This window comes from Salvelinus alpinus, chromosome 14 (genome assembly GCF_045679555.1).
Source record: "Salvelinus alpinus chromosome 14, SLU_Salpinus.1, whole genome shotgun sequence".
NCBI classification, from domain to species: Eukaryota; Metazoa; Chordata; class Actinopteri; order Salmoniformes; family Salmonidae; genus Salvelinus; species Salvelinus alpinus.
In genome coordinates, this window is record NC_092099.1 from 2,166,482 (window position 1) to 2,191,746 (window position 25,265).

At 42.3% G+C, this 25,265-nt stretch overlaps 1 protein-coding gene across 3 annotated transcripts in view; it reads left to right on the forward strand.

The window, feature by feature from the left end:
* LOC139538289 (collagen alpha-1(XVIII) chain-like) overlaps positions 1–25,265 on the forward strand; it is a 193,989-nt gene that overhangs the window by 141,508 nt on the left and 27,216 nt on the right. For all 3 annotated transcript variants that reach the window (XM_071340143.1, XM_071340142.1, XM_071340141.1), the window contains 13 exons: positions 333–395; positions 958–1,041; positions 1,296–1,346; positions 1,957–2,085; positions 2,380–2,442; positions 4,573–4,617; positions 7,879–8,010; positions 17,847–17,918; positions 18,035–18,061; positions 18,236–18,334; positions 18,746–18,772; positions 19,063–19,152; positions 19,834–19,866. In XM_071340143.1, the coding sequence (XP_071196244.1) occupies positions 333–395; positions 958–1,041; positions 1,296–1,346; positions 1,957–2,085; positions 2,380–2,442; positions 4,573–4,617; positions 7,879–8,010; positions 17,847–17,918; positions 18,035–18,061; positions 18,236–18,334; positions 18,746–18,772; positions 19,063–19,152; positions 19,834–19,866 (915 nt within the window). The remainder of the gene's footprint in view (positions 1–332; positions 396–957; positions 1,042–1,295; positions 1,347–1,956; positions 2,086–2,379; positions 2,443–4,572; positions 4,618–7,878; positions 8,011–17,846; positions 17,919–18,034; positions 18,062–18,235; positions 18,335–18,745; positions 18,773–19,062; positions 19,153–19,833; positions 19,867–25,265) is intronic.

The window sequence follows — 25,265 nt, forward strand, 5'->3', positions numbered from 1 at the left end:
TCTGGCACTCCAGATTTGAATTTAGGAACACACCCGAAATCCAAAGATGTCTAGCTAGTTATTTCTTATGCTAACAAGCTAGCAAGAGGTTGCATATCAACAGCATCAACTTCCGGTAGACAGGCGAAGCGCTAGTACGCTCAACTGAAGGGATACTGCTCGTTTACAGTATACTAAAATTAGCTAATAGAATGTAGTATATACTCATTAAGTATGTAGTATACAGTATGCTATTATGGGTATTCAAACACAGCTTAGGTGTAGCATCTTTAAGTACCAGTACTTGTATTTCTCAAGATACTAGTCAGCTCTCTGCTCTGTCTCTTACCCAGGGCCTTGTTGGACCGCCAGGCTTCCCTGGAACCCCAGGAGACTCTGGGCTCAAAGGAGAGAAGGTACTAAATGCTGTCATGTCATGACATTGTTGTATTGAGAAGCTGGCATAATGTAGCCTGGTCCCAGATCTTTTTGTTCTGTATAACCAACTCTTATGGTCGTTTGGCACGACACTGAACATAGGAGTTAGCAAGAAAACACAAGCAGATCTGGGACCTGGCTAGGGATTATCCAGCAGTCGTCAGTTGCAGTCTATTATCTGTGGATTGCCCTCCCCAATGAGTCAAAGACCAGTGTCAGCATGAGCGGGGGATCAATCCAGTTCAGAAAAAGTCAAAGACTTATTGATTGAAATGTTTCGAACGCCGCTTCAGATCTTGTGTAAATAAACACATGACCATATTGAGATGTACCCCTTGTTTGTGTCCCAAATTGCACCCTTTTCCCTTTATAGTACGCTACTTGGGCTCTAGTCAAAAGTAGTGTACTATGAAGGGAATAGGCAGCCATTCGGTGCGCAGCCCATAGCTAGGTTATTCAATACAAGTTTATTTGTCCCCTTAGGGCAATTACTAGCTAATTACTAATGCAGTCAATCGTTCATGTGTGTCTGCTCCACAGGGTGACCGTGGTGAGGGCCAGCCGGGCCCCAGTGGACCTCCCGGACCCCCAGGACTCCCAGCGCCATCCAGTCATGACCGGCCGGTGAGTCCACATTGACCTCAGTCATTTGAGCCAAAGTTCTAGTTATGTATTTTCCACAACCACTTGCAGCTAGCAAAGGACACTGAAACCAACACAACAGGGTTGTTGATACCAAAAAATTGTCAGTTGAGATCAGCAAATCATATTTTAGCTCAATTATTTCAGATGGGAAGAAGGGGCCAAGAGAGCTACTGTAGTTGTGGAGCACATGACTTCTATGATGTGTATGAGCTATTTCACCTTCTTTGTTTCAGACCTTTGTGGACATGGAAGGCTCTGGGTTCCCTGACTTGGAGACTCTTCGGGTAGGTCCACTTTTCTTATATTGGCTCCAGTCGTTAAGCAAAAGGGCCATAGATTGCCTTGTCATCCTACACTGGTTCAGGTGCAGTTGTTAGGGGTGTAGGGTCAATTTTTTTAGCATTTTCCCAACTAATGGTTAAGATTAGAATTGGGGGAAGGGAAGCTGATCCTACAGCTGCACCTAGGGGAAACTTCATCCCGGAGCGTTGTTAGGGCTCCACTACACCTGTATAAACAACCCAAACTCAGTACAGATTGTTTTATGTATTCGCCTGACAAAACGCACAGCGTCCTACCTCAAATTGGAACCCGACTTGAGCTGTGAAATGCATTTGAAGGAATTTGGAAAGGCCTTGATTTACTTAGCCGATGTCAAGCTGAAACTATTACAAACTGGGGTTCATGGATGTCCGTCAGCAGTTTACTCTTACAAAAATGTATTCATTTATTTATTTTAATTGGACTAAATTGACTGAGAATTGTACATTATTTTTTGCAGCAACAAACTGGGAGAACAGTTGCAGAGGGAGGAGAGGAGTTGAATGGGCTAAAATGAAGTATGCAACAGTCATGATTCATGATGTATTCTCTGTGTATTTTCTGGGGTGGTAGGGACTGCCTGGTTTGCCCGGCCCGCCTGGACTCCCCGGGGCCCCAGGTCCTGCCATTGTTGGCACAGGGCTCTCTAGCTCGTTTGGCCCCCGAGGTCCCCCAGGACAAGATGGTGCCCCTGGTCAACCGGTAGGTCCTCAGGAGATGGACCCTTCTCTCCGTTTGTTTACCTTTCATGTTACATACCACAGTGGAACCATAATAGTCATAAGCGTTTGATTGTGTTTTTATCCATGATTATTTGGAAAGGATGTGCTGTGCTTTATCATAATGTAAGAGGGAAGGTGACCTATCTGCAGTAAAAGGACTGTATGAGTAATCAATTGACCCACCACACTGCTGATACAGTGTGCAAAGTGTAATGATTATGATGATGATTAAGTTAATAAACATAATATTAAGTCCTAAACTTGTGCTTTGTAGGGGTTACCCGGCCGACCTGGTACTGATGGTCGCCCAGCAGTTGCAGGGGCCAGGGGAGAGAAGGTGACTGAAAAAACACAAATTATTCTAATGATCAAGTTCTTTCCATCTCTTCATCATGGCTTCTTGTGTCATTACCAAATGGCATCATTGATTGTTTTCTGAAGATAAGTACCTATGGGACTTGAATGGGATCAATTCAAGTTGATCGCCTCTACATTCAGAGTTCCAATCTACTGTGGAGATAGCCTGCAGAGTTCTGTAATACTATCCAGGTCTATGCCCAAACAGTTCGAGCTTCTACTTTTAAAAATCCATCACTCCAGAAAACATCCCTCACTGTTAATGCTTGTTATAGACCCACCTCAGCTCCCAGCTGTGCCCTGGACACCATATGTGAATTGATTGCCCCCCATCTATCGTCAGAGTTCGTACTGTTAGGTGACCTAAACTGGGATATGCTTAACACCCCGGCCATCCTACAATCTAAACTAGATGCCCTCAATCTCACACAAATGATCAGTGAACCTACCAGGTACAACCCCAAATCCGTAAACATGGGCACCCTCATAGATATCATTCTGACCAACTTGCCCTCGAAATACACCTGTTTTCAACCAGGATCTCAGCGATCACTGCCTCATTGCCTGCGTCCGTTATGGGTCCGCGGTCAAACGACCACCACTCATCACTGTCAAATGCTCCCTAAAACACTTCTGCACGCAGGCCTTTCTAATCGACCTGGCCCGGGTATCCTGGATGGATATTGACCTCATCCCGTCAGTAGAGGATGCCTGGTTGTTCTTTAAAAGTCCTTTCCTCACCATCTTAAATAAGCATGCCCCTTTCAAAAAATGTAGAACTAAGAACAGATATAGCCCTTAGTTCACTACAGACTTGACTCCCCTTGACCAGCACAAAACATCCAGTGGCGTACTGCACTAGCATCGAATGCTGCGGGTGATTCCTTGATCCACCTCTACGCAGACGACACCAGTCTGAATACATCTGGCCCTTCTTTGGACACTGTGTTAACTAACCTACAAACGAGCTTCAATGCCATACAGCACTCCTTCCGTGGCCTCCAACTGCTCTTAAATACAAGTAAAACGAAATGCATGCTCTTTAACCGATCGCTGCCCGCACCCGCCTGCCCGATTAACATCACTACTCTGGACGGTTCTGACTTAGAATATGTGGACAACTATAAATACCTAGGTGTCTGGCTAGACTGTAAACTCTCCTTCCAGACTCATATTAAGCATCTCCAATCGAAAATTACATCTAGAATCGGCTTCCTATTTCGCAACAAAGCCTCCTTCACTCATGCTGCCAAACATACCCTCGTAAAACGGACTATCCTACCGATCCTTGACTTCGGCGATGTCATTTACAAAATAGCCTCCAACACTCTACTCAGCAAATTGGATGCAGTATATCACAGTGCCATCTGTTTTGTCACCAAAGCCCCATATACTACCCACCACTGCGACCTGTATGCTTTCGTTGGCTGGTCCTCGCTACATATTCGTCGCCAAACCCACTGGCTCCAGGTCATCTATAAGTCTTTTCTAGGTAAAACTCTGCCTTATCTCAGCTCACCTTCACCATAGTAACACCCACCCTTAGCACACACTCCAGCAGGTATATTTCACTGGTCATCCCCAAAGCCAACACCTTCGTTGGCCGCCTTTCCTTCCAGTTCTCTGCTGCCAATGACTGGAGTGAATTGCAAAAATCACTGAAGTTGGAGACTCATATCTTCCTCACTTACTTTAAGCATCAGCTGTCAGATCAGATGACCGATCGCTGCAGCTGTACACAGCCCATCTGTAAATAGCCCATCCAACCAACTACCTACCTCATCCCATATTGTTTTTCTGCTCTTTTGCACACCAGTATTTCTACTTGCACATCCTCATCTGCACATCTATCACTCCAGTGTGAATTGCTAAATTGTAATTACTTCGCCACTATGGCCTATTTATTGCCTTACCTCCTTACTTCATTTGCACACGCTGGATACAGATTTTTCTATTGTGCTATTGACTGTACATTTGTGTTGTTGTTTTTGTCGCACTGCTTTTGCTTCATCTTGGCCAGGTCGCAGTTGTAATTGAGAACTTGTTCTCAACTGGCCTACCTGGTTAAATAAATGTTAAATTTAAAAATTAAAAAATTCCACCTCTACAGGGTGACCCAGGAGAACTCGGTCTTCCGGGAGCAGTCGGCGCAAAGGTGTGTACCGAGCCTTTTACTTTACTTTGTCAAAGACTCCATTGAAAACACAGAAGTCAGATTTGAAAACATACAGTATTCTGCAAGGGCTCAAGCTTTTGCTCTATTCTTCTCTTCCTCCATCCAGCAAAGCTCCTCCTCCTACTTTCCTAGCTATCTCTCCAACCTGTTATCTTCCTACTGTACGTCATCTTCCTCCCCTAGACCTGCCAATATGCAGCAGGTACCAGGTACCAGGTCCCCAGCATGGGAGTGTGGACGTTCTGTGTCTCTAAGGCATGGTTGTGTTCATTAGGCACCAAACAGACTAAAACAGGGAGGGGCTTCCTGAACTTTCCTTGTAGAAGGTTTAAAAAAAAAATGATGTTGGGTGCCCTAATGAACACGACCCAGGTATATCTTACTCACACTTCCCTGAAGAGCTACTGGATGCACAGGCTTTCATTCCAAATGCTTGCACACCCAGTAGCTCTCCAAGACCAGAATTGGTGACCCTTGATTTTGTGCTGTACTAAATGTAGTTTTAAAACCATGTTAAGAATGTGGAATGCCTAAAATTAATCAATTTAGCATGTGTGTATGAACTGTAGTGCTGACCCAATTTAGTTGACTGGTCGATTGTTTGGTCGAAAGGCTGTTGGTTGATTGAGATTTCTTTAGTCGAGCAGTAGCAAAGAAAATTATAGTTTTTATTGTGTACAAGACACCTGTCTGATTCGGGCCTGTCCATCACTCTGACACACGCTACTGAAATTGAATATGGCTATATCACATAAGAACAATGGTGCAACACTAATGAAACGTTTTATAACAAATGGGCTTTCTCCCACGTTGGATAGCGGTCGCTGTCTGCGGTTCTGAAACATCAGTGCTCTGTTGAATAGGTACCTTTTCCTAGACCATGTTGCTATGTGCATCATATCAAAGTTACCCAGTATATTGGTGTTGAGAACAATGCAGTGGCGTTAGGAGACGAGAAAACAGCCCTTGCCTTAATTGTCTAAGAAAATTAAAGGAGACAGGAAACCCCAATATATTTAAGTCTATAATCAACAGCCTAACTGTTAAATGTGCCTGGCTTTATAAATCATCCATACAGTGCATTCGGAAAGTATTCAGACCACTTGCCTTTTTCCACATTTTGTTACGTTACAGCCTTTTTCTAAAATGAATAAAAACATTATTTCTCCTCATCAATCTACCCCACAATACCTCATAATGACAAAGCAAATTTTGAGTTTCATAGCAAAGGGTCTGAATACTTAAGTAAGATGTTTCTGTTTTTATATTTAATACATTTGCACAAATTTCTAAAAACCTGTTTTCACTTTGTTATTATGGGTTTTGTGTTTAGATTGATGAGAAAAAAATATATTTTATCCATTGTAGAATAAGGCTGTAACGTAACAAAATGTACATACATTGAAGGGGTCTGAGAACTTCCCGAATGCATTGTATCTACAGAAATAAGACAATTCCTGTTTGTGTAGCCTACTGATTCCGTGAGCACCGAGCCTCACGCATCCACAAAATGTTGGATAAACAATTTCACAAATTTGTCTGTTTTTAATCTTTGCTATGCTGTGATAAAGGATTTACTTTTTTTTAACAGCTTCTCTGGTATTACTTACACTTTATTTTGTGTTATTTACACTGTTCAAGTTGTCCCAAAAATTATATTTATAATAATATTAACACTCCTTTATCCTTCTTGTTCTTATTATTATAATTATTATTATTTAACCACCATCGTGCTGTAGGCCTAGGACCGCATCCTGTTTATTTCTTAATTAACTTATTTAGGCCTATATTTCAGTATTTATACAGTCTACTGTATCAATCAATCATTAATTTGTTAATGTCGTCACACAGCATACGAGTCATTCATGATTTGAAATGCAATCGAGCATTTTAGTTTTAAAATAAAACAGCAAAGCGACCTTGAAAAGGCTAATTAGCGTGAACGATAAATAAACCGTTACATGACAGCAATTGCATTCACAAATACATGCAACTGTTTTTAGTCTGCTGAAGTAAAGGCTTTCCCAAAAAAAGGCATTACAACAGGCTCTCTGGTACGGTTATCATTTATTTTGCATTGTTTACATTGTTCCAAATGGTCAGAAGAATTATATTGTAATCTAACAGCACCTGTTTTTCCATTTTTCTGTCACATGTGTTATGGTGTTCGGAGTTTGTTATAACCAATTTATTGATGTGATTATGATATGCTATAGGTCAGGGCCTATTGGTTATGTGCATGCGATGCATACATTTGTCACATAAAGAGAGCAATTTCGTGTGATTTCAGTAACAGAACTTTCAGTCAGAAATAGCTATAATTATGTTGCAGCTACAGGAACACAGACAGCGCAATAAACTCTGTCGATGTTCTGCTGTGGTCGCCTCAGCAGGGAGGAGAGACAACAGGTGCTAGTCACACAGTCACTCGCTGTTAAAAATACACAGCACAGCAAGTCTGAGCCCAGCCCAGCACAAATCAATTGTGGTCGGACTCGCTGTAGTCATTTAAAGCGCCAGACAAACTCTGTGCATATAGTCGTCGATATATATTGTCTATATATGGAAAAATACACGTTTTACATTTTCGACCAATCGATTGGTTGAAAGAACAGACGACTTTCGCCGACCAAGGTTTTGTTGTCTGGGACAGTCCTAATGAACTCTAAGTCATGTTTCAGGCTAGGGGACTATTTCAACTGTCCAATGACCGTATCGGCAGTTGGTCAGTTTCTCCTAATGTTGCTTAGATTGCCCTACAATGTGATTAATACCTGTGTGAAGTGTGTCCTACTAGTACACTCTTAGAAAAGAAGGTGCTATCTAGAACCTAACAGGGTTGTTTGGCTGTCCCCATAAGAGAACCCTTTGAATAAATATTGGGTTAGGGTCTGTTATTTCCACAGAGGGTTCTACATGAAACCAAAAAGGGTTCTACCTGGACCCAAAAATAGTTATCTATGGGGGACAGCCGAATAACCATTTTTGAACCCTTTTTTTCCAAAGTGTGTGGTTCGGATGGCTCATCAATATGATATTGATATTGACGGTCCCGTGTGGCTCAGTTGGTAGAGCATGGCGCTTGCAACGCCAGGGTTGTGGGTTCATTCCCCACGGGGGGACCAGGATGAATATGTATGAACTTTCCAATTTGTAAGTCGCTCTGGATAAGAGCGTCTGCTAAATGACTTAAATGTAAATGTAAATGTTTTTAATCTTGACCTTCATCCCATTCCACAGGGCGCACAGGGATTGACTGGCATCCCTGGTCAGCCAGGACAGGGCGGATTGGCTGGCCTTCCTGGACCAATGGGACCAGTGGGACAACCCGGGCCGCCAGGACCCCCCGGACCAAGCTATCACGCTGGCTTTGTGAGTCCCCATGAGAGATGGGTTTCGCTATCTCAATGGTCTTTACGATGCATGATTACTAATGCCCAATGTTAATACTGAGTGTTTCTTAGTATCACAAGAATCTCACTAGCTTGTCAAACGATCTGTAAACATTACCCAGTGTAAAACGAATGCTGCATCAACGTTCAGATTTACATTTTATTGATCAGTTTTAGTACAACAATAGTTTTTGGTAGTGATGCACCGATATGACATTTTTGGCCGATACCTTTATCCAATATTTTCCTTGCCCAAAAAAACAATGCCAATAACCGATATTAATTTTTTTTGCTGCCTTTTAAGCATTCTAGTACAGTTAAATAGTTAACACACACACATGGACGCAGCGGTCTAAGGCACTGTATCTCAGTGTAAGAGGCATCACTACAGTCCCTGGTTCGAATCCAGGCTGTATCACAGCCGGTGGTTATTGGTAGTCTCATAGGGCGGCGCACAATTGGGCCGGCGTCATCCGGGTTTGACCGGGGTAGGCCGTCATTGTAAATCAGAATTTGTTCTTAACTGACTTGCCTAGTTAAATAAAGGTTACACACACACCTACACACACACACACACACACACACACACACACACACACACACACACACACACACACACACACACACACACACACACACACACACACACACACACACAAACAAACACTAACCAAAAAGTTATTTTGTTGGCATTTATGTATGTCCCCATTACCAGTAAAACATAATCTAAACCTATTTCTTTAATTTACTTGCTGTGCTGTTTCGTTGTTCATTTGTTCCGTTGTTTCATTCTCAACCAGGATTTCTATGGAACACGGTTTGGGTCTTTGCTAAGGAACGCCATTTGGGTCTTTGCGTGTCAAAAAAGATAACACGATTTGACGTGTCAAATAAGATTGTTGACCAATCAGGACCTGAATATGACTGCACGTCACAAAATCATTTAACGCATTCATAAAAATTTTACGTAGTTATTACACTTTGATTACACTATCACTCGTATTTCATATGTCACAACAAGTCATCGACACGTATGCTATGATACTGGTAAAGTGGCGAAACGACATAATCTGTTTCAGTAGCTATAGTTAGCTAGCTAATTATATAGCTAGGTGTCATCATCTAAAATAACCCTAATTTTATGACAGTTCTTATTTGATGATTAATGGTGGTCGGACCCATCAATGTGAAGCTAGCCACAATAAGGATTAGCCACAATAATGGTCTTTGCGGTTAGCCTTCAAAATAAAAGTATGGCATAATTCTACTATTTGTATATATTTGCATCACTGTCAATTACATACTTTTATTTGGAAGGCAAACCGCAAATTCCACTATTGTGCCAAATCCTTATTGTGGCTAGCTTCACAACACAAAACCCGGTCCGGTCGAGCCTGACTAGCCAAATGAAGCTAGCTGGCTGCTTATAATGTTAGCTTTGGGCAACTTGGTTAAGTAGCTGGCGCTAGCTGTTTATTTTCATGAACTGATGTTCAATTTCAATAGGCGAACAACAAGTGGCAACCTAGCTAATACTTACTCACAAGGATTCCTAAATCATTGCTAAAAATAATGAAAATGACTGCAGTTTCTACTGGTCATCGTTTTCAGGCTGGTTGTATTGTGCTAGCTAGGTACCAAGCTAAAGCTAGCTACCCCAGAAGTTGCTGTCAAAGAAATTATGCTTCATTACCAACGCGGTATTGTAAGCACATCGTTCGTGGCTCGTGTTTGCTTTTTGCAGCCTTTTTTGTTCAGCTTTGACAGCGCTACTGTATGTTTTTTGACACGCAAAGACCCAAAAGGAGTTCCATAGTATGTATGTCGTGAAGCTAATAGCTGTGACGCTATTACTGTGTAACTCCGGTAGGGCAACATCTGAAAAATAGCGCACTTGGTAGTGTGTACCAGTTCTCGAACAGTCGGCGAAAGCCAACATCACCTACGATAGAGAACGGTTGATTGCCAAGGGAAATGGACAGTAGGCACATATCCTGTCTTCTCTTCAGAGCCAGGTCTGCCTATGGCGACCTCACTCAGTAGCAAGGCTATGATCAATGAGTCTGTACATAGTCAAGTATTTTCTAATTTTGGGTCAGTCACAGTGGTCAGGTATTATGCCACTGTGTACTTTCTGTTTAGGGCCAGATAGCATTCCAATTTGCTCTGTGTTTTGGTTGATTCTTTCCAGTGTGTCAAATAGTTATCTTGTTGCTTTCTCATAATTTGGTTGGGTCTAATTGTGTTGCTGGCATGGGGGTTTGTTTGTGTTTGAACAGAGCCCCAGAACCAGCTGGCTGAGGGGACTTTTCTCTAGGTTAATCTCTTTGTAGGTGAGGGCTTTGTGGTGGAATGTGTGGGCATCGCAACCTTTTAGGTGGTTATAGAATTTGACAGCTCTTTTCTGGATTTTGATAACTAGCGGGTATAGTCCTAATTCTGCTCTACATGCATTGTTTGGGGTTTTGTGTTGTATATTTTTGCAGAATTCCAATTTGATGTTTGTCCCATTTAGTGAATTATTGGTTGGTGAGTAGACCCCAGACCTCACAACCATAGAGAAATGGGTTCTTTAACTGGTTGAAGTATTTTTAGCCAGATCGTAATTGGAATGTTGAGTTTTATTTTCCTTTTGATGGCATAGAAGGCTCTACTTGCCTTGTCTCTTAGATCTTTCACAGCCTTGTGGAAGTTACCTGTGGTGTTGATGTTTAGATATAATTATTTGTGTGCTCTAGGGCAACAGTGTCTAGATAGAATTTGTATTTGTTGTCCTGGCAAATTGACTTGTTTTGGAACATAATTTTTTTGGCTTACTGAGATTCACTATCAGAGCCCAAGTCTGACAGAATCTGTGCAGAAGACCTATGTGCTGCTGTAGACCCACCATGGTTGGGACAGAAGCACCAGATCATAAACAAACAGTAGACATTTGATTTCCGAGTCCAGTAGGGTGAGGCTGGGTGCTGCAGACTAATCTAGTGCCCTCGCCAATTCATTGATATACATGTTGAAGAGGGTGGGGCTCAAGCTGCGTCCCTGTCTCACCCCACGGCCCTAAGGAAATAAATCAGTGTTTTTTGCCTATATTAACTGCAGACTTGTTGTTTGTGGACATTCATTTTATAATGTCATATGTTTCTCTTCCAACACAGATTTCCATCAATTTGTATAGCAGACCTTTATGCCAAATTGAGTAAAAAGCTTCTTTAAAATCAACAAAGCATGAGATGATGTTGATTTTGTTTTTGTTTGTTTGTCAATTGGTAAGAAGGACATTGTTTTCACTGAGGACATTTTGGAGTCTGCTGTTGATACTGCAGACAATTTTTTTGAGATTACTGTTGACACAGATTCCACAGTAATTATTGGAGTCAAATTTGTCTCCACTTTTGTGGATTGGGGTGACCAGATCTTGGTTCCAAATATTGGGGAAGATCCTAGAGTTGAGGATAATGTTGTGAAGGTTTGTAAATTATCATGTTTTTGTTCTTAGTTATATGTCCAAAAAGGTTGGAGAAGTGGTTTATCCATACATCTACATTTTTGGATAGGTAGCTCGTTTGTTTAGTATGTTCCAAATTTCCCAGAATGAATTTGATTCTATGGATTCTTCAATCACATTGAGCTGTTTTCTGACATGCTGATATTTTGACATGCTGATCCTTCATTTTTCTTAGTGTATTTTTGGAATGTTTTAGTTTTTCCTCATGGTGAAGGCGTAAACTAAGATTTTCTGGGTCTGTGTTTTTGGCAAGTCGGTTGGGACATCTAATTTGTGCATGACACAAGTAATTTTTCCAATAATTGTTTACAGACAGATTATTTCACTTATAATTCAATGTATCACAATTCCAGTGAGTAAGAAGTTTGCATACGCTAAGTTGACAGTGCCTTTAAACAGCTTGGAAAACTCCAGAAAAATTTTATGGCTTTAGAAGCTTCTGATAGGTTAATTGACATAATTTCAGTCAATTGGAGATGTACGTGTGGATGTATTTCAAGGCCTACCTTCAAACTCAGTGCCTCTTTGCTTGACATCATTGGAAAATCAAAATAAATCAGCCAAGACCTCAGAAAACAAATTGTAGACCTCCACAAGTCTGTTCATCCTTGGGAGCAATTTCCGAATGCCTTAAGGTACCACGTTCATCTGTACAAACAATAGTATGCAAGTATGAACACCATGGGAACACGCAGCCACCATACCGCTCAGGAAGGAGACGCTTTCCGTCTCCTAAAGATGAACGTACTTTGGTGCGAAAAGTGCAAATCAATCAACAACTGCAAAAGACCTTGTGAAGATGCTGGAGGAAACAGGTATAAAAGTATCTATATCCACAGTAAAACGAGTCCTATATCGACATAACTTGAAAGGCCGCTCAGCAAGGAAGAAGCCACTGCTCCAAAACCACCATAAAAAAGCCAGACTACGGTTCGCAACTGCACATGGGAACAAATATCGTACTTTTTGAAGAAATGTCCTCTGGTCTGATGAAACAAAAATAGAACTGTTTGGCCATAATGACCATTGTTATGTTTGGAGGAAAAAGGGGGAGGCTTGCAAGTCGAAGAACACCATCCCAACCGTGAAACACGGGGGTGACAGCATCATGGTGTGGGGGTGCTTTGCTGCAGGAGGGACTGGGGCACTTCACAAAATAGATGGTATCATGAGGCAGGGAAATTATGTGGATATGTTGAAGCCACATCTCAAGACATGAGTCAGGAAGCTAAAGCTTGATCACAAATGGGTCTTCCAAATGGATAATGACCCCAAGCATACTTCCAAAGTTGTGGCAAAATGGCTTAAGGACAACAAAGTCAAGGTTTTGGAGTGGCCATCACAAAGCCCTGACCTCAATCCCATAGAAAATGTGTGGGCAGAACTGAAAAAGCGTGTGCGAGCAAGGAGGCCTAAAAACCTGACTCAGTTACACCAGCTCTGTCAGGAGGAATGGGCCAGAATTCAGCCAATTTATTGTGGGAAGCTTGTGGAAGGCTACCCAAAACATTTGACCCAAGTTAAACGCAATTCTACCAAATACTAATTGAGTGTATGTAAACTTCTGACCCATTGGGAATGTGATGAAAGAAATATAATCTGAAATAAATCATTCTCTCTACTATAATTCTGACATTTCACATTCTCAAAATAAAGTGTTGATCCTAACTGACCTAAGACAGGGCATTTTTAACCGGATTAAATTTCAGGAATTTGGCTAAGGTGTATGTAAACTTCCGACTTCAACTGTACATATGAGAAGAGTAATATAGGATATGTAGACATTATTAAAGTGGCGTTATTTAAAGTGACTAGTGATACCTTTTTTTAATCCATTTATTACATTTGTTAAAGTGGCCAGAGATTGGAGATGGTATGTTGGCAGCAGCCACTCTATGTTAGTGATGGCTGTTTAACAGTCTGATGGCCTTGAGATAGAAGCTGTTTATCAGTCTCTCGGTCCCAGCTTTGATGCACCTGTTCTGACCTCGCCTTCTGGATGATAGCGGGGTGAACAGGCAGTGGCTCGGGTGGTTGTTGTCCTTGATGATCTTTTTGGCCTTCCTGTGACATCGTGTGCTGTAGGTGTCCTGGAGGGCAGGTAGTTTGCGCTGTTGCGCCTTCTTCACCACACTGTCTGTGTGGGTGGATCATTTCAGATTGTCAGTGATGTGTACGCAGAGAAACTTAATCCTTTCCACCTTCTCCACTACTGTCCCGTCGATGTGGATGGGTGGATGCTCTGCTGTTTCCTGAAGTCCACGATCATCTCCTTTGTTTTGTTGACGTTGAGTGAGAGGTTATTTTCCTGACACCACACTCTGAGGGCCTTCACCTCCTTCCGAGTAGGCCATCTCGTCGTTGTTGGTAATCAAGCCTACCACTGTAGTGTCGTCTGCGAACTTGATGATTGAGTTGGATGCGTGCAGCCCTCTCCTGTACTCCCTGCTCACCCACGACCATTCAGTCGTGGGTGAGCAGGGAGTACAGGAGAGGGCTGAGAACCCTTGTGTGGCCCCAGTGTTGAGGACCCAGTTGCACGGGGCGGGGTCAAGACCCAGGGTCTCAAGCTTAATTATGAGTTTGGAGGGTAGTATGGTGTTGAATGCTGAGCTGTTGTCAATGAACAGTGTTCTTACATAGGTATTCCTCTTGTCCAGATAGGATAGGGCAGTGTGATGGTGATTACATTATCTGTGGACCTATTGGGGCGGTAAGCAAATTGGAGTGGGTATCAGGTAGGGTGGAGGTGATATGATCCTTGACTAGTCTTTCGAAGCACTTCATGATGACAGAAGTGAGTGCAATGCGGCGATAGTCATTTAGTTCAGTTGCCTTAGCTTTCTTGGGAACAGGAACAATGGTGACCATCTTGAAGCATGTGGGCACAGCCGACTGGGATAGGGATTGATTGATTATGTCCGTAAACACACCAGCCAGCTGGTCTGCACATGCTCTGAGGACACGGCTAGGGATGCAGTCTGGGACGGTAGCCTTGCAAGGGTTAATACATTTCAATGTTTTACTCGCATTGGCCACGGTGAAGGAGAGCCCACAGGCTTTGGTAATGGGCCTTGTCAGTGGCACTGTATTGTTCTCAAAGTGAGCAGAGAAGTTGTTTAATTTGTCTGGAAGCAAGACGGTGATATCCTCGACGGGGCTGGTTTTCTTTTTGTATTCCGTTTTTGACTGTAGACCCTGCCACGTACATCTCGTGTTTGAGCCGTTGAATTGCGACTCTACTTTGTCTCTATACTGAAGCTTTGCTTGTTTGATTGCTTTGCGGAGGGAATAGCTACACTGGTTGTATTCGGTCATGTTTCCAGTCGCCTTGCCAAAATTAAGTGGTGGTTCGCACTTTCAGTTTTGCGCAAATGCTACCATCAATCCACGGTTTCTGGTTAGGGAAGGTTTTAATAGTCACAGTGGGTACAACATCACCGATGCTCTTGCTAATTAACTCGCTCACCTATTCACCGTATACATCAATGTTGTTGTCTGAGGCTACCTGGAACATATCCCATTCCACGTGATCGAAGCAATCTTGAAACGTGGAATCCGATTGGTCAGACCAGCATTAGATAGATCTTAGCACTGGCGTTTCCTGTTTTAGTTTCTGTCTATAGGTTGGGTGCAACAAAATTGAGTCATGGTCAGATTTTCTGAAGGGAAGGCAGGGGAGGGCTTTGTATGCATCGCAGAAGTTAGAGTAGCAATGGTCCAGAAGGCTACCAGCTCGTGTTGCTCATTCGATATGCTGATATAATTTAGGAAGCCTTGTTCTCAGATTAGCTTTGTTAAAATTCCCAGCTACAATAAATGCAGCCGCAGGATTTATGGTTTCCAGTTTACATAGAGTCCAGTGAAGTTCTTTCAGGGCCGTCAATGTATCTGCTTTGGGGGTGATATACACGGCTGTGACTATAATAGAAGAGAATTCTCTTGGTAGATAATGCGGTCGGCATTTGATTGTAAGGAATTCTAGGTCAGGTGAACAAAAGGACTTGAGTTTATGTATGTTGTTATAATTACACCATGAGTTGTTAATCATAAGGCATACACCCCCGCCTTCTTCTTACCAGAGAGATTTTTTTATTCTGTCGGCGCGATGCGTGAAGGAACCGGGTGGCTGTACCGACTCTGACAACATATCCCGAGTGAGCCATGTTTCCGTGAAACAGAGAATGTTTCAATCTCTGATGTCTCTGGAAGGCAAAATTTCATCCACCTTGTTGTCTAGAGATTGGACATTGGCGAGTAATATGTTCGGAAGCGGTGGATGGTGTGCTCGCCTTCTAAGTCTGACCAATAGGCCGCTCCGCTTCCAAATGTATGTACGATAAGTTGACTCTCTGTCTCTCTCTCTATTTATTGTTCCCCACCCCCTTTCCATTGTGTAACAAGCCGTCATATCATGTCAGTTCACTAGGTGTCTTTTATCTCATGTAAGTGTGAATGGGTATTCTGTGTTATTATTTAGTTAGTTAGTAAATAAATAATTTAGCCTATTTGTCTATTGCTGATTCATCAATGAAGTTAGGGTTCTTGCAGATATCAAGGAGTATGCGACATTTAGAAAGAGACTGATATGAGGTAATAATAATTAATAATTGACTGTTATTGATGTAAGAGCTATCTATATATCTTTAGAGTTTAAGTTGGGAGATAGTAACTCGTTAAACAACTTTTCCCATGGTGCCCCAAATTGCTAATGAGTTACATTTACATTTTACATTTAAGTCATTTAGCAGACGCTCTTATCCAGAGCGACTTACAAATTGGAAAGTTCATACATATTCATCCTGGTCCCCCCGTGGGGAATGAACCCACAACCCTGGCGTTGCAAGCGCCATGCTCTACCAACTGAGCCACACGGGACCGTTAATTGTTACATGATTAATTTAATCAAGTAACAATTAAACATAGTTAGTTGATAAAATAAATAACAGTCATCAGATTAATGAGAGTCACGACACATCAAACCGTAAGCTTAATGCATAATCTATATATGGAAAAATACATGCTTAAAAATGTTGTCAAAAGAACAGACAACTTTTGGTCGACCAAGATTTTTTTTTTGCCGGGGACAGCCCTACTCTCTCATGAGTTGTTCATTGTCGCACCTCAGCTTTCTCACTTCCTTCAGCACTCTCCCCTCCTTCAGCTGGGCTGTTTTTCCCTCTCCCTCCTGTTGGAATTTTGTCACCACCGTCCAGAATGGGTCTGGTTGAGGGGGGGTTGTTGTGCTGGTCTGTTGGAGTCTGTGATGTGTTCAATTGCTGTTTGAGCTCTACCAGCTCGATCTCCAGCTGTGTGAATGTATCCCTTATATTAATGCTGGAGCAGTGCTGTGGGGGCTGACTCTCCTATTGGGGTTGCTTGTCTTTAGGACTGTTTGAGGAGGGGGTGTTATCTGTCTTGTTCGTGAAGGCGGAGTCGTCACCAGGGGTGAGCTTCTCATACTGTGCTCTCTCTTTGATCTGAGGTTTGAGGTTCCCATTCACCATTACCATTCCAGACTTGTACAGGTTGACACGGGCTGTCTCGATGTCCTCAATGTGCAGTATTCTGAGTTTCCACCCTGGGTTAATACCCTTTCTCTCGACAGAGGGGTAGTGTGCTCTTATTGTCCTGTGCCATGCCAGGGGCTCGTCTGTGTGGAAGATGAGATTGCTTACATTCCCATTCTTGTAACAGTCAGCAAATAGTGTCTCTGGAGAGGCTTATCTTTGTACTTTTTACGTGCATGATCTTTTTTTTTTATGTGGGGAACTGCACTTTGATGGCCTCTGCATAGGGGTGTGAGGCCTATTCATTTGGGTTGGGATTGTGTTCTGCTGGCATTGTTGTATTCAAGGGCATTCACACCTCTCACTTCGCACCTCACTGAAAATGGAAGTTGCTGCCAGGATGTCTGTCCTGTCCTAACTAAGCATTTGAGTCTTCATATAGTAAGGTATATTATAGTAATATATCTAGAGATTATTTTAAGATCTTTCTCTTTCTTCTTGGCCTTGAAAGTAGCTCTCAGTTGTAGGTTTGGTGGTATGTTTAGTTTTTTCCTGTGCTTTTTCTGCTGGTTGTTTTGCTCGGTGGTCCTTGGCAGTTTTTGGTAATAATAATTTTGTCCAAATTCAAGGTTGTTCGCTTGAATTTTCTTTTTGGATTGAAGGTTCTATTGTAAAGGGCAGTTTCCTGAGTAAGTCCATGTGAAAAAATCCAGGTTTATCACACAAATTTTGGGGAAAAGTTAATGATCTCATGACCTCTGTCTCAGTCTCTCTCTCTCCTTCCTATCCCTATGTGTGAAGGATGACATGGAAGGCTCTGGTGTGGGAGTGGCCAATGGGGTTCCTGGAGCCCGAGGGCCAGACGGGCGACAGGTGGGTGTCCTCTGCAGCTGTCATTTAATTTTAGATACAATATATACTGTATGTTTTGATTCTGCCATTTTAATAGATTCTCTCACTGATTCCACTTTTATTCTGTTCACTTTCAGGGTACTACTGGCATCCCTGGCCTACCGGTATGAGCTTTACTTTGGTTTATTTCATATAATTTCATAAAGGAAAAAATACAAATCATTGAATAAAAAGTTTAGACACCAATACAATGCAATCCATCTCAATATTCTAACATTAATTCCTCCTCTTGTGTGATCAGTTTCAATATAACTTGTGGTTTGTATTTCACTCATTAGGGAAAGCCTGGTTTCCCTGGTGCTGCTGGCGAGAAGGGAAGTGAAGGACTACAAGGAAGAGATGGCCGACCAGGGTTGGACGGTTTCCCTGGACCTAATGTATGTCAGAACCTGCTTCCCTCCACCCACCTCACAATATCTACATAAGGGTTCTGAGACATGTAGTTAGCGTTAGCTAGCTATCTGGGAACACCAATTCAGGTCGGTCCTGGAGACCTGCTGGTTGTGCAGGGTTTTCGGCTCCAGACTGAAGGTCATGATTAGCTGATTACATGTGACTGGTTTGTAGTGCAGCTGGGCTGAAAATGAACTCCTGTCTAGATTTGATCTGTTCTTGCACACAAAGACAACGATTCAAAATCAAAGTGGGGGACAAGATTGGGGTTCAATCTTCAGCAAGTCAGCTCAGAGAAGGAACTGAAATTGAATTTATGGACATCCTTTCTCTTAATAATGGACTTTTTCTCACAATTGTATGTTTTTCTGTTTGGTTCCCCTTTCATTTTCCAGGGACAAAAGGGGGACAGAGGAGAAAGAGTGAGTTTTTTCACGTTTTCCTAGAATTAAAATGTCATTCAAGGGACATAATAACAGTTCAATTACATGCGTAAAGCAAGACAATTTAACACAGATATTGTGTACCAAAAATGGAACTAGCTACCAGGAAATCAATGTGTTTAGCAATTAAACATCAGGCGGATGAGAAAATCTCTGACCCTGTGTCAGTTATTAGGGGCAACTTCCACCCAGTCCCATGAAGCGTATGGATTCTGTGCCAGCATTTCTTTGTCACTAAAGGCTGATGTTCTCTTCGGTCTGTTTTTTAGGGCGAAACTGGTCGTGATGGAAACGGACAGCCTGGACCACCAGGCCCACCCGGCCCACCTGGACAAATAATCTACCAGACCTCCAGCAGCGTAAGGCCGCCTCTCGAAACAACCCCTATAGCCCCTACCCACATAGACACTAGCCCCTCTAGTCCCTACATCTCTAGACCCTACCCCCCTGCCCCTCTAGACCCTACCCGCCTGCCTCTCTAGACCCTACCCCTCTTGCCCCAATCCCTTTTGAAACTTGTTATGATCTGAAAGGCTTGGATATTACCTGAAGGGCTCCCGAGCAGTCTAAGGCACTGCATCTCAGTGCAAGAGGCATCACTATAGTACCTGGTTCGAATCCAGGCTGTATCACATCCGGCCGTGATTGGGAGTCTCATAGGACGGCACACTATTGGCCCAACGTTGTCGGGGTTTGGCCGGAGTAAGCCGTCATTGTAAATAAGAATTTGTTTTTAACTGACTTGCCTAGTTAAATAAAGGTTAAATAAAAAATGTTAAAATAAAAAAAGTATTGGCAATATGTTACAACAGCAAAATCCCTGGCATATCAATTGGCAAGGTTTAGTTTCTAGCATATTGCTTATACCTATCTGACTATTTTGTATCTACATGAAGTGCCTAGGGGTGTGGGTTAGGGGTCTGGAAATAAATATACCCATCCTTCTGCATGATCATCTTTTAGCTCTACTGTATCTCCACCTCCAACATGGACGGTTGAGTGTGCATAGACATTAAGCTGTTTAGTTTCTCTCGTTGCAGTATGATGGTGTCGTTGGAGGAGCTGGGCCCCAGGTAGGTGATTTGTCCTGTTTGAAAACTCTGTTACCATTTATGTGGTGCCAAGTTACTCCAAAAGTCTTCAAAGCTTATTTTCTAAGACCTACAGGACACTGCCTTTTGATACGACTAAGTGTTTAATTGATGAACTAGGTCATTTATTTTCCAAACTTGATTGCTCAGTTGCAGTAATTATTAGGGCTCTCAAACTATTTAAATATGTAAATCGATTAATCGCATGATTTTCTGTAGTACATTTGAGAATTTGCTCCAATTTGGCGCTAAAGAAAGATTTTTCCACTGGAAAAAGCAGTGCATTGAGTTACAGGCATACTATCCTTTAATTGTAAGAGACGGAAACACGAAATAATCTGTATCAGAAACAAAATACACCCAATGTTTAAGTAGGCCAATCAATGTGTGACGCACTTAAGCGTAGTGGGTGCGGAGTCAGGCGCAGGAGGCAGAAGGAACTGAGTAGTGCTTTAATAGGCACAGGGAACAAATCATGCGCGCCAACACACACGGGCGCAACAAACACGATACTCAACAAAACACACTACCAAATACACTACCACACACAAACACAGTGAAAAGAATAAGCCCGCACAAAGAGCAGGCGGGCCGACCAGCTTAAATAGCCCCACTAAACGTAAACAAGGAACAGGTGTAACTAATAAGACAAAACCAACAGAAAAGGGAAAAGGGATCGGTGGCAGCTAGTAGACCGGTGACGACGACCGCCGAGCACCGCCCGAACAGGAAGAGGAGCCACCTTCGGTAGGAGTCGTGACACAATGTTCACAAACACATACTGTTAAAGCTTCAGGCATTCTAATTGAGCGTTCTCCCAATTTCTGATTGAAGGGTTGACTACGGGAAAACAATTATTTGCTCTAAGGATACAAAGAACATTCGAACCTGTCCAACAATGTTATGAATTCCACCGAAAACAATAACAACACGTCCGCCAGGTCTGAGTTCCTGTAATACAGCTATTAGATCTAGCCTAGGCTACTTCAACATGAACTAGCCACAAGCTGCCACTACTAGAATTTGAATCATTTGCTTAAAACCTTTGACATGAGAAGTACAACAAAAACAGTAGCTAGATGGAATGGATTTCCTGTTCTGATTTACAATCATTGTGGGAAGTTAGATTTGTATCAATAGGCATTCAGCCATGGCATTATAAACATTAGTTTGGTTAGGTAGCGTTAGCATAAATATCTAGCTACTTCTGTACCAATATGTTTTTGCTGTTGTCTAAACAAACGCCTGGCAATGTGTTTATGGTTTAACTTTCTGTACGTTTTCCTTGAAAATTGTTGCTCAAAGCTGCGTGCATATTCTATGTTTAAGAGACAGTAAGCACTACATGACAGCAGCTCCCACCGACTGCAGTGTCCATGCAGAATAGGGTCTGTGCTTATCAGCATCAATGTTTTTTTTTTACAGCAGAACATTTTATATGCATTATTAACGTGTAAAGAACATTGTCCTTGGTAATGTTATTAACACGTTAACTTTGACAGCCCTAGCCATTATGCTTGATGTAATTTCATCAATGTTTGAAATCCAACCAGCGACTCAATCAAAAGCCACAAATAAAAGAAGCCAATGACTATAAACTTGAAACTAGTGGTGGGCACCAATATTGATCATTCGATTTGATATCGATATGAGCGAGGCATATCTTGATATCGATTTATCCTTGCTGGTAGCCTACACTATTATGTAAAAGTATTATGTAAAAGAGTATACATGTGCCAGACACAAAATCCTCTCAACTTAGCATACTTAACTGCCTGACGATGGGCCATCAACGGGCGTTACATTGTATTCAAACTGGTTGGGTAGGTTCCCAGATCATTCACACTTTCCCTAATGGGCAATCAGCTGGAAGTTGTTTGGACACTAAAGCTGTTTAAGTGAAGTGTACACAGTTTCAATGTTATTTATTCAAGCCAATATATCGGTTTCTGAAAAAAGCAGCTGATATTGATATAGATCTTCCATATCGGTGCACATCACTACTTAAAACCTTGGGTCGTAGTCATTCACACCAACTGGAAGAAAACAGACCGAAATACGTAGGGGCTACCTGAATTTGTCCAATAAGATAGTCATTTTGTTTTCTGTTGCAAAATGGACCTTAATGAATACAACCACTGTATATGGTCCTCATTACACTTTGGAAGTGTAGCTTGTATAACAAAGGTTAGGCTACAGATCTACGGAGATGGCAGTAACCTTCTGTTTCTATTTGTTGTATATAATTAATATATAATGCTATCGCTGGCGTAGTGCAGTTTCTCTGAACACCCCGCAGTTTGCCCCCTTCCCACACTTCCTACCGTTAGGGTATCAGATCACACTCCTTCCGTGGCCTCCAACTGCTCTTAAATACAAGTAAAACGAAATGCATGCTCTTTAACCGATCGCTGCCCGCCCCCGCCTGCCTGATTAGCATCACTACTCTGGATGGTTCTGACTTAGAATATGTGGACAACTATAAATGCCTAGGTGTCTGGCTAGACTGTAAACTCTCCTTCCAGACTCACATTAAGCATCTCCAATCCAAAGTTAAATCTAGAATCGACTTCCTATTTCGCAACAAAGCCTCCTTCACTCATGCTGCCAAACTTACCCTCGTAAAACTGACTATCGTACCGATCCTTGACTTCGGCGATGTCATTTATAAAATAGCATCCAACACTCTACTCAGCAAATTGGATGCAGTCTATCACAGTCCCATCCATTTTGTCACCAAAGCTCCATATACTACCCACCACTGCGACCTGTATGCTCTCGTTAGCTGGTCCTCGCTACTTATTCGTCGCCAAACCCACTGGCTCCAGGTCATCTATAAGTCTTTGCTAGGTATAGCTCCGCCTTATCTCAGCTCACTGGTCACCATAGCAATACCCACCTGTAGCACGCGCTCCAGCAGGTTTATTTCACTGGTCATCCCCAATGCCAACACTTCCTTTGTCCACCTTTTCTTTCAGTTCTCTGCTGCCAAAGAATGGAACGAATTGCAAAAATCACTGAAGTTGGAGACTCATATCTCCCTCACTAACTTTAAGCGTCAGCTGTCAGGGCAGCTTACCAATTGCTGCAGCTGTACACAGCCCATCTGTAAATAGCCCATCCAACCAACTACCTACCTCATCCCCATATTTGTTTTTGTTTTTCTGCAATTTTGCACACCAGTATTTCTACTTGCACATCCTCATCTGCACATATCACTCCAGTGTTAATTGCTAAATTGTAATCACTTCGCCACTATTGGCCTATTTATTGCCTTACCTCCTTACTTCATTTGCACACACTGAATACAGATTTTTCTATTGTGTTATTGACTGTACGTTTGTTTATCCCATGTGTAACTCTGTGTTGTTGTTTTTGTCGCACTGCTTTGCTTTATCTTGGCCAGGTCGCAGTTGTAAATTAGAACTTGTTCTCAACTGTCCTACCTGGTTAAATAAAGGTGAAATTAAAACATTTTTAAAAGTATGTTGTGCTAGTGCTTGTATTAGCATATAGCTTTGCTTTAATGGATACATGTTTATTTTTATTTGGTCATAATTTTCTCATGTTAAGCCAAACGTTTATGTTTCACTCTGCTATTGAGAATGCTGGCTGGTGGCAATGATTTATTTACTTGTTCAGTAATTAAAGTGGCATGTTCAAACATTGCCGATTGTAAATCGAATTTTCGATGCAGCAGTATACTAATCAGTAACCAATAGATTTGTTGTATTTTATGGACAACTGTCCTGTAGGCCTACTTTAGCCTTCCTCATGTTCTCTCCGAGCTTGGATAGAAAGATTGTGCTGTATAAAACCAGTCTATTAATGTCAAATAGTACAATCAGTCAACCGTCAAAATAATATCTTACTAGGGATTGTTTAATTATGCAGACAATGCAGTCTAGCCTCTTTGCCTATCTATAGCTATACAGTGCATTCGGAAAGTATTCAGACCCCTTTCCTTCTTCCACATTTTGTTACAGCCTTTTTCTAAAATTTATTAAATGCATGTTTTTCCTCATAAATCTACACATAATACCCCATAATGACAAATGGAAAACAGGTTTTTTGAAATGTTTGCAAATTTATAAAAAATAAAAACAGGTACCTTATTTACGTAAGTATTCAGACACTTCGATAAGAGACTTGAAATTGAGCTCAGGTGCATCCTGTTTCCAATGATCATCCTTGAGATGTTTCTAGAGCTTGATTGGAGTCCACCTGTGTTAAATTCAATTGATTGCACATGATTTGGAAAGGCACACCTGTCTATATAAGGACCCACAGTTGACAGTGCATGTCAGAGCAAAAACCAAGCCATGAGGTCGAAGGAATTGACCGTGGAGCGCCGAGACAGGATCGTGTCGAGGCACAGATCTGGGGAAGGGCATCAAGAAATGTCAGCATTATTGAAGGTTCCCCAAGAACACAGTGGCCTCCATTTTTAAATGGATCAAGTTTGGAACCACCAAGACACTTCCTAGAGCTGGCCGCCTGGCCAAACTGAGAAATCGCGCACAACGGCCTTGGTCAGAGAGGTGACCAAGAACCCGATGGTTACTCTGATTGAGAATTATTCTGTGGAGATGGGAGAACCTTCCAGAACGACAACCATCTCTGCAGCACTCCACTAATTAGGCCAGACGGAAGCAACTCCTCAGTAAAAGGCACAAGTCAGCCCACTTGGAGTTTGCAAAAAGGCACCTAAAGGACTCTGACCATGAGATACAATATTCTCTGGTCTGATAAAACCAACATTGAACTCTTTGTCCTGAATGCCAAGCATCACATCTGGAGGAAATCTGGCACCATCCCTACGGTGAGGCATATTTTTCAGTGGCAGGGACTGGGAGACTTGTCAGGATCGAGGGAAAGATGAACGGAGCAAAGTACAGAGAGATCCTTGATGAAAACCTGCTCCAGAGCACTCAGGACCTCAGACTGGGGGCGAAGGTTCACCTTCCAACAGGACAACGACCCTAAGCACACAGCCAAGACAACGCATAACTTCCTTCCATCTCATATTGCTCAAATAAACAGCAAACCTGGTTTCAAAAAACAGATAAAGCAACACCTCACAGCACAACGCCTCTCCCTTACTTGACCTAGGTAGTTTGTGTGTGTATGTAGGCTACGTGTAAGGGGGTGCATGCTGGTGGCAGGGAAGTCAGGCGCAGGAGATCAAACTTGGTATAAACGGAGCAGTTTAATAAGTGCTCAAAAACTCAGAAAACCAAAATATACAAAATAATACAAGTGGGCACAAAACCCTTCGCACACCAGAACAAAACTTGCACATAGCTTACAAACAAACGATCACCGACAAGGACATGAGGGGGAACAGAGGGTTAAATACACAACATGTAATTGATGGGATT